This window comes from Cupressus sempervirens, chromosome 4 (assembly GCF_028749045.1).
Source record: "Cupressus sempervirens isolate cs-2001-9-10 chromosome 4, ASM2874904v1, whole genome shotgun sequence".
Taxonomy (NCBI): Eukaryota; Viridiplantae; Streptophyta; class Pinopsida; order Cupressales; family Cupressaceae; genus Cupressus; species Cupressus sempervirens.
Window position 1 is genome coordinate 515,115,486 of NC_143121.1, and position 15,981 is coordinate 515,131,466.

General features: G+C 34.8%; 1 protein-coding gene across 1 annotated transcript in view; it reads left to right on the plus strand.

Annotated features, from left to right (window-relative positions):
- Positions 1-1,798: 1,798 nt before the first annotated feature.
- The window catches only part of DCP5 (decapping 5), a 45,321-nt gene continuing 31,138 nt past the window's right edge, over positions 1,799-15,981 (plus strand). Inside the window, exons 1-2 of the mRNA XM_089825734.1 lie at positions 1,799-2,167; positions 3,356-3,456. Of these exons, the coding sequence (XP_089681860.1) occupies positions 2,032-2,167; positions 3,356-3,456 (237 nt within the window). The 5' untranslated portion in view covers positions 1,799-2,031. The remainder of the gene's footprint in view (positions 2,168-3,355; positions 3,457-15,981) is intronic.

The window sequence follows — 15,981 nt, forward strand, 5'->3', positions numbered from 1 at the left end:
TGGGGATTCAAAATGGTACTATCATAGGATTAGGTTAAAATACATACTTCCCCACATTGACATGTCATTGCCACATATGCACAATACAAATGTCAAGTCACACCACATAAAACTCATGGCATGTCCACTTAGGAATAAACACTTTTACAAATAATATTTTATAATTTACCATTAAATCCACATGCAAGCATCCACAATTCCAAAGCATCCACATTTCCAAATAAAAAATACAACTACATACAAGGTTTTCTCTCTTTAATAGACACAACCTTGGTTTAATTGTATCACATAGGTTTGATCCTAGTTCTCCGAATAATTTCCATGGTCATTTTCCTGCACATCTCAATTTGACTATCAATAGTCCAAGAAATCATATACATATAAGCTATTTGAAAACAACATCATTTAGTCATGTACAAATCAATCAACATTTCCACATAATCAATTCATAACTTACTAAATTGAGCAATTCATTACTTTCCAATTGCATTTTCCATACAAGAACACAACCATATACAAGTGGCATTAAAACACCTAATATTCATTTGTAATGATCACATCTCCTCGTAATATGAACTCAATTGCAATTTAAAAAATCGAGCATACCCACATCATCAGAATATTCATACAAGTCAACTAACCATAATGCAACCCCAAATGCATCAAATCACCATCATGAATACAAAGAGTACAATAAAGCAAGGTGTATTATCATAAAATCATTTGAGCTAACCAATCCGAATGCATGCATAATTGTATTGACACAATTCCAGTAATCATTAATAAAATGGAATGCATCACATCCTATGCTATCAAATCCCTATCAATGAAATCTAAATCCATAAAACATCAACATAGTATATCAAATTATGAGTCTATCATGTAAATATATAAAATGCTATGACGAGCTTGGGGTAAGGCCTCACAAAGTATGTACTTTTAGCAATCAAGGAGTTGTTGAAACTGAATGATACTTTATCTTAGAATGTGCTGCTTACCAAGATATTCATGGTCCATATAAGACAACTTCAAGTAGGTTTGTCTACACCAACTTTTCAAAGAAGTGAGGGTTCACAAAATTATTGATTTCCTAATAAAAATTCATAATTAGAGAGTTGACATCGAGAAGAACATATAGATTCTCGCTCTCTTAGATGTTGCTCTCAGGGATGTAAATAAAACTCCTTCATTTCATTCAAATGAATCAATAAATGCATAATTCTAATGATGTTTACAAGACTGATCAGTCTAAGGGACCAAGGGTACACAATATGTTTATACTCCTTTTAATGTTTGTTCTCTTGCTATGGATCCTCATTAACAATTAAATTAGTCTTTATCCTTGTCAAATAAATTATGTATGTTGTCAACCTGATGATTTTGCACTAAGCACAAATATATTCCCACACTGCACATTCTTTAAGAAAATGCTATTTACACTTGGTGTAAAGAACATAAGAATTCTCTTTCTATATCTCTTTGAATTTCTTCCACTATCTCTTTTGTACCTCATAATTGTTCTCAATTGTACCACTAACAACCTAAGATCCTTGCTTTCTCTATGTTCTCAAATCCAATTGAACTCTAAATAAATTCAATTTGTGAAGAGAAGAGGGCATGGAGATGGGCTCTTGTAAAGCACTTGTGGAATCATACCCAAGGCGTGGAATGGAACCCTGAAAAACTCAACCGAGAAAATCGTTTGTTCCATTGGGGGGAATACGAAGCGATATTATAGGGTGAAGCAGCCGCTCATTGACAATATATAAATAGGCATTGCTAGAATCCGACGGCTCTCGTGCTCTATACGCTGCGAAATCTCCAACTTTTATAACCGGCGCATACTTACAAAGCGATTCCCGCAAACGTCACACAGCTCTGGAGTTTCTTTCGACAGAGAGAGTCAAACCACAGCCGAACACACAGGATTACCCAATTTTACCCAGCCGTTTAATACCCGCGCCACATAAAAGGGATGCTTTTTTAATCCATCTGCTCTTTGCGATCGGATCTGCAAGGAGGGTTTTCAAAATGGGGGAACGGAGCGGAAGCAGCGCGGACTCGTACATTGGCAGTCTCATAAGCTTGACTTCAAAAAGTGAAATACGCTACGAAGGCATTCTTTACACCATCGACACAGACAACTCCAACATTGCTTTGCAGGATGGTCAGTTTTTCTCATTTTAACTAATTATTTAACACCTACCTTTTGATGAAATCTAAATTAGGGTTTTTGATATTGTCCCGTAGTAGAGGGTAAATATGTAGGTTTCTCTTTTCAATTCTGAGCAGGAGTAGTTTTCTCTTTGCAATCCTTTGTGTTACCGGCTCAAAGCCTGGGTGGGGAGATGGGATCCGCTTTGTGCACAACCGGTGCAAAAATACCTCCCGACGGCTTGTGTTTCCGTCCTGGAGACACAATTTATTTCCTAGTTTGATTATCATTAAATAATCCGTCGCTTGGGCGTAGGAGTAACCCATCTTCTTTGACGGGATTTTTTATTCTACCAAATCTGCCTGAGCAATAGCCCTTGACAGGGTTTAAAGGCATAGACTAATTTACGTACAATCCTCTGGCCAAGTGCAGCTATGATCTTAGAAGTCTTTTTGAGTATGAGGTGCATAACGGACATGGAAGCGCGCGCTCTCTCCCTCTCTAGTATGCTTACACCGCTACTTGATCGGCTGTTGGCTGAAATGCACTTCTCACAACCAGTAGATTTCTATCCATAACATTATTACACAAAATATGCTGCTTAATACTAAACCCATTCATAATTTCTACAGACTACGGTATATATGTCTTTGTGATAGGAATGTATGTATACTGCTACCAGTACAATTGACGCTGTATATTTTCTGCAATAACAGTGAATATGGATTGATGCTTACAATCAACGTTTCACAGAATATTGATGACATGTTGGCACTTGAGCGGTGTCGGCACTTTCTCTTTATGGTGGAGAGGAGAGTTTAATATATTGAGTCTTGACAACAATTTTGAATTTCAGTTTTTAGCTATTGATGCCTACGGTTCAAATTAATAAAACCAAAATAAGGAGAAACGATTTAGTATACAATACCAATTCATTTTGCAATTAAACATGATATGTCAAAGAGCAGACCATGGATCTCAAAGGAGAGAAAATAGTGGTGGTTGGGCCTATAGTCAAGCATGTCTATTTGGATATGGGCATTTTACTTTCATCAACCAGCTTGGGCTTGCATGCACCTTTAATTGTAGGAGTTTATCTGTTTGATTTTGATGATGTGCTGTGCAGTAAAAAAATGTACATTTAATAAGCTTTTGTAATTTTTATTTATGTTTATTTATTTTCTCTCTTTGCTATTGCAGTGCGATCTTTTGGGACTGAAGGACGAAAGAAAGATGGTCCTCAAATTCCTCCTAGTGACAAAGTGTATGACTACATCATTTTTCGTGGCAGCGATATAAAGGTAAATTGATTTTTGATCCTTGAGTGCTCTAAGTGATTTGGAGAAATCCTTGCAGCCATTTTTATGGACTTAGTTTTTTTTTTTTTTGGCTAGAGTGAAAATTCAATAGGATTGGCTACATTATTGAAGAGCATTTATGCTCAATACTTTGTCAAATTCAAAGATTTTGAGCAATATGTGTTTTCCAAAGGCACATTTATCTGTCACTATTTTTCTCATTAATTAAGAAGATGAAGGATGGAAACAAGAGTATGATAGATAATTGCCTAGTAAATAGGAAGGCTAGAGATGCCTGATTTAATCAAGATTCAAAACCAATCTCCTAGTTAGACTAAGCCTTCCCTTTGTTGAAAATTGGAATGTGCCTGACAATTTTTTTTCAGTTGTATGAGCCGATTTGAAGCTCATATGAACACCCAAATATTTGAAGAGAACAACACCGCCATGTGCAAATTCAAGAATATGGGGAAAACTTCAATTTTGAAAGCAACACTTTATTCTTCCATCATTCAACTCAATAAATAGTTCACACCAACACAAGATCATGCCAACAGTGGACTAGATGTGATTTCATCTAGAACCTTGACTGCATTAATGGTTGAAGCTCCCCTTTCAGCTGATATGGACTGCCCAAGCCTTCTCTAAGATAATGGTTTAATAGGGGGATGAAGGCTACCCTTTGTGCAAGCCTTTCGTTGCTGAAATAATTCTTTTTGGGATCCATTGATGATTGAGGCTACCCAAGGGTAGAGGTTTCATCGAAAGATTTATTTCATGAAGAAAAGAGGAAACTTAAATGCCTACAAGATGTATGTCAAAAATCAACTTACTATGCCAAATGTATAGGCCATGTCAAGTTTTATGGCAAACCTTTTTAAGTCTCATTGCAATAGGTATGCATTGCCTTGTGAACAATCACAATATTGTCATATTTTGGTTTATAAGGAATTAATCTTCTGTGATCCCAAGAGACAATGAGACAAAGTGTTTATTTGCAAGTTTTCATTAAGATGGGGAACTTGGAAACTTGGGTACTTGGGGTACTATGTATTGCAATATAAGATATAAAAATGTAAAAGAGTAAATACTTGAACATTGCATTGAATTGGAACATCAAACATTAAACATATATAGTCAAATCTGCAAATAGTCAACACCGGGATGTCCCCCATCCTCGATGGAAGTGGTGGAATCTGGCGGCGTTGCTGGGGATTGGGGGATGGAGTTACCATGTCCCTGGTGTGTTGAAGTCTTTGAGAAGTGGTGCAAAAAGGAGGGGGACATGTCCCCGTGTTACTATGCAGTTTTATTCCAATATGTATTAATAATTTATAAAAATTCTAAAAAATAGTGGACTTTAAGTGTAACTATAATTTGATGATACTTGAGACCTAAGTCACAAGGTTTGAGTTTGAGTTCGACAACTATGAAGTTTGGATGAAGTTTGACAAGTCAAAAAATAGAAAAAAATTTGATATTAAATTCGCATAATGTAATTTTCAAAAAAATATAAATGTATGCTATTTATTATTATATATTTGAGTTTCATGTAAAGAACTTTTCAATTCAAAACTACGAAAAAAAAATCTCTTCATGTCCAACAATACATCCAATAGTGAATCAAAATAGTTTGACATTACAAATAGATTTGAAATCATTCCAAAAAAAATCACATTTATAAGATATAAGCTATAAGAAACATGTGAAATCATGATTACAAAGTTCTTTTGCTATCCAAAAGAGAGATCAGCATTTTAGAACTTCAAAATAGCTCAAAATTATCAAAAGTACCAAGATAGTTTCTGTCAAAATGTTATAGTCAAAAGTCAAAACTTCAAAAAAGCTCGAAGTCATCAAGAGCACTTGGCTGATCTGTTGTAGTATTATCATCAGTATCACTACTTAGCTCATCATCAAAGAAGTCAGGTTGCTCTGTAGCTCCAGTTTCCATGCCTTTTGCAATTCCTTGTTGTGAAGAAGATGTGGGGTCCTTTGCTGATTTGTTCATGAGCAATTTCAAATTGCTGCGGAACATAGACAAAATCTCCCAACTTTCCGGACAGCAGCTTGTTCCTCGTTTTAGAATGAATGTGGTCAAAGCAACTCTAGTTCCTCTCATAGACTGATGAATTTGCCCCCTAACTCAATACTCTAATGGCAAAGTGCTGTAGTTCAAGAGGTTGTGCCCCATAGCTCATCCACCATCTATACCTAGTTATCTCAGCTCGTGCCATGTTATATTGTGTTGCTTCCATTCCAAACACCCCGTCTGCTTTCTTGTATATCCAACATTGGGCTTTGATCAGAAATGCAATGTCTTGATCTCGCTCATACTTGCTAATGGCATCATAAAGCCCTGTCATAATTTCAGAATCATTTTGTCTATCAATACGAAATAAATTTGGCTCCAAATTACAAGCTGCTGCATGTAAAGATGTGTGTATCATTTTCCACCTAGAGTCAAGTGTCTCCCACATCTCCATGTACTTTGCTTCTACATTTTTAGTGCTCTCTGAATGGACTCTTTACAACAGTCCATGTTTTCATAGAGCATGCCAAGACAAGGAGTGTCACCATCCACCATACGAAGTACATCAACAATTGGCCCACATATATTCAAAACCTTTGCTCCATTTCCCCAAAAATTGCTGTTTAAAATGGTTTGCTATATGTTCCTCCCCTTTGCACTATTAGAAAGTGCTAAATTTTCCCACTGATTAGAACGAATCATAGATCTCAAAGCTGCTTTCTCTTCTACCACTCTCCTCAAAGTGACATAAAATAAAATAGACCTTGTGTCACAAGTCCTCAACAACTCCCTAGATGCATGTTGCCTGTAAATAATCAATGTGAGGTGATGATTTCTAATGAAATTTGCAACTGCTCTCCCTCTATGAATTGCTTCATGTATCCATGGGAACTTGGCCAAGTCATGTAGCAACAAATCCAAACAATGGGCTGCACATGGGCTCCAATAGATCTATGGGTACTTCTCTACAATCAGCTTCCCAGTTCCAGATAATTTGCTGCACTACTAGTAACCACCTGAACCACATTTTCCGCTCCTACCTCAATAATGGCTTCCTCTAATATCTGAAAAACATATACTGAAGTTTTCTTTTTATTCATTGTTTGAATCACTTTCAAGAACACAACAACTTTAGGGGAAGCCACTAAAACATTAATCAATGGCCTCTGACATATATCTGACCATCCATCACTCAATATAGTGCAACTTGTTGACTTCCAAGAGTCTTTGATATCAACTAATTTTCCTATCACTCTATCTTTGGACCTCCACTAAAAGAGATGTTTTGATAGCATATGAAGATAGAGGTGTGTAACCTTTGCCAAACTCTGCGGATTTGGAAATTGCATTATGGAAATGGGGATATCTTATTGAATTGAATGGAGTAGCATTTGTAAAAAAAAGTCGGCCCATGCATCATCTACCTGTTGTTTTTCTATGGGTTTCCAAAAGTTGTTTAATGTTCCACTTTGCTTTATTGCACCTATGGTTGTAGACTTGAGGAAATTGGAAGAAGAGGATATAGATGAGAACCTAGACACATCCTCTTGAATTCCTTGTTTTTTTTGCATCTTATTCAAGTCAGCTTCATTCAAAAGGGACAATTCTTTCTCTATATCAACTCTCATTTCATTGCTCACTTTTCGACATGCTCTAACACCTCCGCTTGTACCCCCACCAATACCAACTAAGTGGTCTCTTGCCCTTGTTAAACTTCCGGTAAAATCTTTTGTACATTTAGTGCAATAGAGTTTAGAACCATCTTTTGTCACATATTTCCATAATTCAGATTTTGATATTTTGGGAGCCATTCAATTACAACCTGCATGATATACAAGAAAATTAATATTTTTAGTTTAACAAAATATCAAAAATAACTATTTGAAATGATATAATGCATAATAAATAAATAGCAAATTCTATTTTAATTAGGGGGAATATAGAATGACCCTTTTATGCTTAATAAAATAATAACTATATTAAACTTTAAAAACAAAACAATACCACTAAATCAAAATGATATATAATAAATGATTTGGCAATAATAAATAGACCTATAAAATATACAATTTTGCACTTCACAAACTAAAAATAAATAAGAAATACGTAAGATAAGATAAATAATATTTATGAAGTCATGATAATATCCATAGTTTACAATTCTTTAATTATGTATAATATTTTAACATAAAAATTTAAAGTTTAATAATTATATATGTGAAAAGTTAACCATTTTAAAATTTACAAAATAAAAAAAATATAAAATTTGTATTATAATATTTTGAAGTTTACAAAATTTAAAATTTGTACCGTGTTAACATAAATTAATCAAAAACAATAAAATAAAATAAATTCTCTACCAAATCCCATAGATATATTTTATATCTAATAACATTAAACAATAATATAAATTAAAATACATTATACTCATACTAAAAACATAAAATAAATTCTTATTAAAAAAACCTAAACCTAAAAACAAAAAATTGAAATCTTAAAAACCCCTAAGTGGTGGTTGTCAGTGGAAGAACAAATGGCTTTTTGTAGATGAATGGTCGTTGTAGATAGGTGGTTGTCAAGTAGCAGATGAATAAAATCCATCGTTGGGTTGTAGAAGACTTGTTGTTGATGATTGATGACATTGGAATCAAATCCCGTGGACAGCTTTGAATTACATCCGGATTCCACTTTGAATCAGCAACCAGATCTGTGTTTTGAATCACAAATCACAATTGCCGTCGATGCTCATAATAACACACATGAAATCTCTTGTAGACGACTCGTAGATGACGAGTGATCCATTGGAATCAAATCCTGTAGACGACTTTGAATCACATTCGGATTCCACCATGAATCAGCAACTAGATCCACGTTTTGAATCACAAATCACAGTTAAAATCTATGCTTAGAATAACACACATGAAATCTCTAGCTGCCAATGGTCACAAAAACGTAGCAAAAGCCCTAGCCACTGATGCTCAAAACTTAGTGTTGTATTCTTAGTATGCGGACGACTGCATTTATAATAAAAAAGTGGCCGAAAACCCTAAAAAATAGCTTCATAAAATACTATTTTTGCTAAACGGCAAGTATTCAACTTTTTGTATGAACTTTTGACGAATTTCAACAATTTTTTTTTGGTTTTTTGAGTTTGCCAGAGTTTGAGTTTGAAGTTGAAAATTCAGCTAACGCTATGACACAGTAACATCAAAATTCCCTACCATTACTAAAATTGCCACTCATTTCGTCTGTTACAGATGCTCTTAAATTAAATAAATTATTAAATTGCAAAATGGTGTCCAAAACCATTAGATATTTCACCACTAAACTAGCAAAGTCTCCTCAGGAGTCTGTTACAGGAGAGTCAGAGATGCATCCCAGCCTTTGGTAAGCATCCTAGGGTGCAACTATGGATTATTGATTTATTGGTCAAGATTTTAGTTATGAACTGATCAGAACACAGTCCAGGAAGATGCAGAGGATGTTGGCACAAGCAAAAATGGGAAAATATCGAAATACATTTTTTCAATATTTTCTATGTTTTAGTATTTTGCATTTTTGGAGGTCTCTGGGGCATTTCTAGGCTTTGGCAGTGGCAAGATGTCGTAGCGCTACGCTTAAGACTTCGAACAATAAATGTAGAACTCTAAAAGATCTTTCCAGAAATTTTGACAGTTCGTGATTTCGAGCTACGAGTAGAAAGTTACGACTTCTACAAGTAGACGCAGATTTTAATATAGTTTTTTATAGTTTTATAGTTGTTAAGAGTTTATTTTGTAATTAATTAGCTTGTGGACTTTTCGTTTTCATAATCAAGGGGTAATAGTGCCCCTTGGGATCCATCGAACTTGTATAAGCTCTATTTTTCGAAATGAATGGATTACTTTTTGGCTTGTAGAACATCTACTGTTGCATTTTAACTGTTTTCAATTTAGTCACAATACCACGAGTTCTACACTAGGTATTGTAACTTGAATTTGTAATTCAGACCAATGGTATCAGAGCTTGTTCGCTCTTGTATGTCCCATCGTATGCGGTCAGCTAATTGAAGGTTGGGATTGGCCACAAGAGATCTCTCGGATTATCTTCCTTTGAGACGCACATGATTGCAGATGGCAAAACAATCATTGGAAGGGATGGATGAATCCTTCAAAACATTGGTAGAATAGGTGTTAAATAAACAATGTGAAGAAATGATGCATCAATTTTCATGGATGCATGAAAAACGAGAGTTACATGCCAGTCCAAGCATTTAAAAATTTGGCGGGCAAACCCCATCCAAGGTGTAGGTAAATTTTGACATTCCAACTTTTCAAGGAAAAATTGATGTTGATGCTATTAAATGACTGGTTGTCAAAATTGGAGAGGTATTTTTGTGTTAATAATTTCTCAGATATTGAAAAGATAACCTTCGCCCTCCTCAAAGTTGAGAATCATGTAAAGTTGGTATGGGAGGTACACTTAAATACTGAAGAAATCCAAGAATCTCAGGATGGACACAAATCCATCTATGTTATTTGATGGAAAACCCAAATGGGAAGAATTTGTAGAGCATATAAAACAAGAATATTACCTCGAGGATATCTATGAACAAAAATATATGCAATGGCAATTAGTCCGACAGAAGAAAGACCAATTAGTTCAAGAGTACACCAACATTTTTCATGCTCTCTCTGCAAAGCTTGACATCAAAGACTTAGAAAAACATCGAGTTCTGAAGTATAAGAGTGGTCTTCATAGACACATTCAGACTGAAATGGATTTCTTGAATATAGAAACATTACCTAGTGCAATATAGAAACATTACCTAGTGCTTTCAAATATGCATCAAAAATTGAGAAGTTAAAACAAAGAGGGAGGAGGGAAAATCCAATGAACAACAAATGGAAAGGTGAAGGTAATAAGCCAATGGGAAAACAAATAGCCAAGGAACCATCTTCAAATTAACTAGCAAAGAAGACATGGGGGGTAAAGAAAATAGGGCAAGAATCAGGTATGTGGTGTGAAGTCCATAAAAGTCCCTCTCATTGTTGTCCTGCATTTTGTCATCACAAAATATTGGTAACAAACGAAACTTTTCCAAGTTAGTTTCATGTTTCTCTAAGCTTGAATTTGATATTTAATTGTTTAATGTTGATCGATTGATTCATTTCAATTCAAATATCAAATTGTTTTGCTGAAGGCCTTAGTCAAGTCTTTTTCGTTTTGCTTTCTCTCGAGCCTTTATTTGATTTTTGAAGCCTTCATCGTCTGTTCTTTGCTTTTGAGTTTGCGTTTGCTTGTTTTTAGTGCTTTGTTTTTGCCCCTTTCGTTTTTCCCTTCGATTCGGTCTAACCAAGAGGTCAATTGGAATGGTCAATCAAGAGTTATGTCCGTTTTAGTGCCTCAAAAGTGGACATTTTAGGTGCAACAATATGAATTAAAAATATGATGTTATATTTTTAAATTGACATCCACTTCTTGAAAAATATAACATTATATTCACTTTTTGTTATGTTTTTAAGTTACTTTTATTTTAAATTTATAACTTAAAGTGACTATAGTGCACTTTATGTTATAATTTTAAGTTGAGTTACTTTTTAATTTTTCACTTAAAATAATTATATAACTATATATTTTCATTTTAATTTTTGATTTTAAAAATCAATGCTTATTTTAATGTTACTTTAAAATGATGTGTATGTATTATATTTCATAATATGATAAATAAATATTGTTGTTTATAACCCATTTTATAACATTTTTATAGTTTTAAGTGAATTAAATAACTTAAAGTCTTCATAAGTGGACATTTTATATGCAATAACATGTAAAATCCATCAAAAATGAACTTTTTACATGTCACTGCATATAAAGTCAGCTACCCTTTTGATGTCATTACATCAAAAGTTCATCATAAGTGGACCTTTTTGATGCTATGACATGAAAAGTGAAGTTTTTATGTCTAAACATCTAAAAAGTGAGATGTAACTTAATATATGCAAGTGATCCCAAAAGGTCTGATTTTGGTGGCTTGCATATTTTAAAACATGCAATGCATCCCAAAAGGTCTGATTTTGATCAAAAGCATGTTTTAAAATGTGTTGTGCCTTCCAAAAAGTTCGATTTTGAAGGAATGCATGCATTTGCTCCTCAAAAACCTGATTTTGCTCATTGTGAGAGATTTATTTGGTGGATTTGTATGAAATCTTCTCCATTCAAGGCATTTTTACTTGGCAGTGAGTTCCCTTGCCTCAAAAATGGATTTAATATGTTGAAAATCGTTTTTGGGAGCTCAATCCTAAGGCACATTTTTGAAGAAAACTCCAAATACCTCCATTTTTGATCAACGTTTTTGCATGAGGATGAATCGATCTGCTTTTATTTGGTGATAACATTGCATATGGGTTAACATTTTGGTGTTTAAACACCAAATCGATTTACCTAAGCTCCTTGGTGAAACACTTTTTTTGCCAAAAATGTCCCATGAATTTCCATTTGCAAAAATGTTGGATCTTGGAGTATTTTTAGGGCATGTTTTGACATCTTCTAACAAGAAATCCTTATTTGCTGCTCTCTCTTATTCAAGTTTGCAATGTTGGAAAAAGTCTTACCATTTTTAGAGAAATTTTCAACATTGGAGCATCTTTTTCCTTAATTTTTGGCACTAATCTTCATTTAAGTGGACTTCTTCTTCCTTGCTATTTAATTCATACTTATCTTGCTGATTTTATGAATAAAATTACTTGATGGTTGCCATTTGTGAAAATCTTTGCCATGCAAAGTGCATTTTTCTTTTAAATATGAAGTTTTTATTCATTTTCATGTTTTTGGTTCTTTCCCAATTCCCAATTTCGAATTTGAGTGTTGAAGTGCATTACATCTTGGCATGTTTGAGTTATTTTGGGAAGGTATGTTGTTTCTTTTGTTTTTTGTGCATTGTGCTTGCTTGTCGGTTTTCTCCACTTGGAAAAATTGCAAGTTCTTTCCCAAGAACTTGTTTTTGCTTCATTACATGCGAAAGCATCGTCATATTCCACATTCCGTTTCCATGTCACAACACTTCCTCTCTTACTCAGCAAAATGTGATTACATGTTTTTCATCCTTTTTGCCATCCGCATATTTATGTAATCCCTTTTTCCACTTCCGTTTTCATCCATCTCACTTTTTGCTTCCATTCGCACGACACGATCACACGAAATGTCTTGTGTGTAATTGCATCAAAAAGGTCCGATTTTGATTAAAAGTCAAAAAGATGTCATTTTCACTTCCCCTGTATTTTGACTTCTCCTTTTCACCAAAAGTGACCTTAAAACTCATTATCTCACTTCCATTTTCCATTTCCATGCTTTCCATCTTGACCTTCATTTGCACATCCATGTGAAGTGTATTCTTCACCCACATTTGTATCTCATTTCACCCTCCATCTCTCGTTACATATTGCATTTAAATGTACTCATTTTTCATGTAATAATGCCTTGAAAACGCTAAGTCACTTTTGAATCAGCAATTTTCATTTGCACACATTTCTATGCGTTTCACCATCACGCAGTCTCATTCCATTCCATTTTCCATTTTCTCACTTTCATTTCATTTCATTTCGCTTTCTGTTCCATTGCATATGCATATGCTTTCTCTTTGAAGTCATTTTGACGGATTTGTGAAGTCTCCAATCCATTTTCGAATCTTCACCGATGATCCGCAATTCACTTGTATAGAGATCTCTTCTGATGATGTATTTATGTTTTGAGATTTTTGTATTGCTGCGCAAGCACAAGACATGTCCTCGCCATCCAAATCCAAAGGCAAAATGAAATATCGATATGATAAAGAATTGACTCATGCAACTCGTTCTTCAGTCATATCTATTTTGGATAACGTGTTGGACACAAAGATTGGTCATGCTGATCTTCTACAAAGAGTTGAGGCTTTGGCTAGTCATGAAATGAAGTGCATTAGGAGAAGCAACATTCACTTGGTATCCACGTTTCTTATGGTGGCTATAGAACCTGACTTTGTTTATGGATGTGCATGGTGGTTTACTCCCAAGACGAAAACTATCAAAGATGCCGACGGCAATGTTATCATTAGCCTAGATCCTGAGATTATAGAACAAATTTTCAATGTTTCGCATAAATTAGAATGTGCTGATTTGACTAAAGGATCATCATTGGCCAGTTGGAATGAGCAAAAGAGTAATTATCAGAAGTATGTCAACTTTTATTGGTTAGACAATAAAAGAAACAATTTCTCCAGATGGCCAAAGATTGTTTATCGGTCAAATTTCAAACAAGAGTATAAGGATCTTATCATCTTTCTTAGTTCAATTTGTGGCCTTAAAGATTCCATTGATTTTGAGTCATGGATGTATAAGTTTATGTTTCAAATTATGGAGAATAAAGAACATATCTTTTGGGGAGAACTTATTAGTACGACACTTTGCCAACAAATATGCAATGTGGGAACATTAGTACCTTTCTACATTAATTCTTATCTAGTTTACATTGTTGCTGCCATGGGATCTTTCTCTAGTCTTTCTACCAAAGGAGATCATCTTCAACTTCTTATTTGGGATTAATGACCAAATCACTTTGGCAAAGAGTAAATTCCACTACAAAAGAGTTCAAGATGCCTTGTTCGGACATTTTCGGTGCTTGTTTGATAAGCAGTTGATTATCAAAAGAGTATCTGACGTAGCATGGGAGAAGGTGAACCAATATGGTTGTATTTTTCTTCAGTTTCCCACTTTCACATACTTGAGAGTTGGATATTTCAAGTGAGAGTTGTATACCTTACTTAGGTATACTATAGATCGAATCATCCTGATGGAGTTAGCTAGATAGCTCATGGACGTGCAGAGTGATTAATGTGCTTCTCATAGGCTTGGTTTTGGCTATTGGCAATTATTCAATTATTTCTGTGCCTAAAGCAAAGAATATGGAAGCAAAGTTGCAGTTGATTACCTTGAAGAAATTCAAGGTCAGATTTGATTTTGACTATCAAGAGATGAATTCTCAGATGAAAAGAGTCTACACTCATGTTCATCGCATCGAAGACATTTGGATAGACATGAGGACAAAACTTGACATCATGAAGATGGATTACTGCAGATTAACCTTGCAGCAGATAATTGATCTTAACATGTTGGAAATCCCTTCAGAATTCCAAGTTGAAGATGATGACGACATTTTTGATCTGGAGTTCCATCAAGCCGACTTTGATAAGAAATGCCCTTTTCCTATCCAATGACAACAAAAGGAAGGTACATCTATCATGGACAAATTTCAATCCATCCTAGTAAACACTAACAAATAGTTGAAAAGTAAAGGCCTTAAAAGAGTAAATCCTAAAATGCGCTTGGAAGTTTTGGTCCTTTTGGCAAGAAATCACAATTGGAAATTACAGGGAAAGATGGTGCCTCATCTTCTGATGCCAAGGGTTCCCTCAAATTCAAATTGAAGGGCGGAAAAGGAACAAAATCATCTCAAGTTCTTGAGCCAATTCAAGAATCAGTAGTAGAATCAGAAGAAGAATTGGAAACAAAACTGATAAAGGAGATTCAGATGAAGGAGGGGAAATCACGATCATATCTCTTCCAAAGCTTGTACAAGCCTATACGTCTTCTATACATGAAGAACCTTTTTTGCGTAAGGTTGATGATGATGTGGATTCATTTTCCACTATTTTCACTCCTTCCATTCTAGTCTCTGAGGTTAATATCATGGCTCTTCCTATTTCTTCTGCTGCTCCTTGCGTCCCTACACATGAACAATATGATTACTTAGCAAATGTGTTTGAAGATTTTTCGACTCTTACTAGTGGTCAAGTTTCCCAACTTGATACATCTTTGACAAGATTTGAACTTTTCATGACGGAGTCTTCTCAACATGTTCCTATGTACTTCAATAGTACAGACTGAATCTTGCTCGGTCACTACCGATATACAATCTGGATCAATGCCAATGGTCTCCACTGTGCCTGCTTCTGCAGATGAAAGTTTCGGCTTGCCTGCATGGTTGAGTAAAATAACAACAAAGAGAAGGAAAGTGGTTGTTCCTCCTGACAATCGTCCTGTTAAGAAAACTAAATCCAAATTTTTGAAAGATAAGATTGTTTCCAGAATTTTGGTTGATTTTGATAAAACCAAATTTGTTGAGGTTGCTGAGCCCTTGGTAGATAAACCTGTTAAGGAACTTACTCGTTTTGACTATAAGTTTACTAAGGTTGAAGTTGGAAAGCAATCACGTTTGGGTTGTTTGCAAGATGCTCAAGATGCATTGGCCAATGTATCAAAAAGCAATCATGAGCTTTGCGAAAAGAAGAGTCGGTTGAAACAAGAGATCTCTCGTTTGAATGAGGTTATTTAGAAACAATCTTCTTAGAGTGTTGTTATATCTCAAACATCTAAAGAGAGAAGATTGATTGAAGCTGCCGAGTCTTGGATACAAGAAATCATTTCTGAAGGAGTTCGAGCCATCATAGAGACATTTGCAGTTCTTAGACGTGTCAAAGAGAT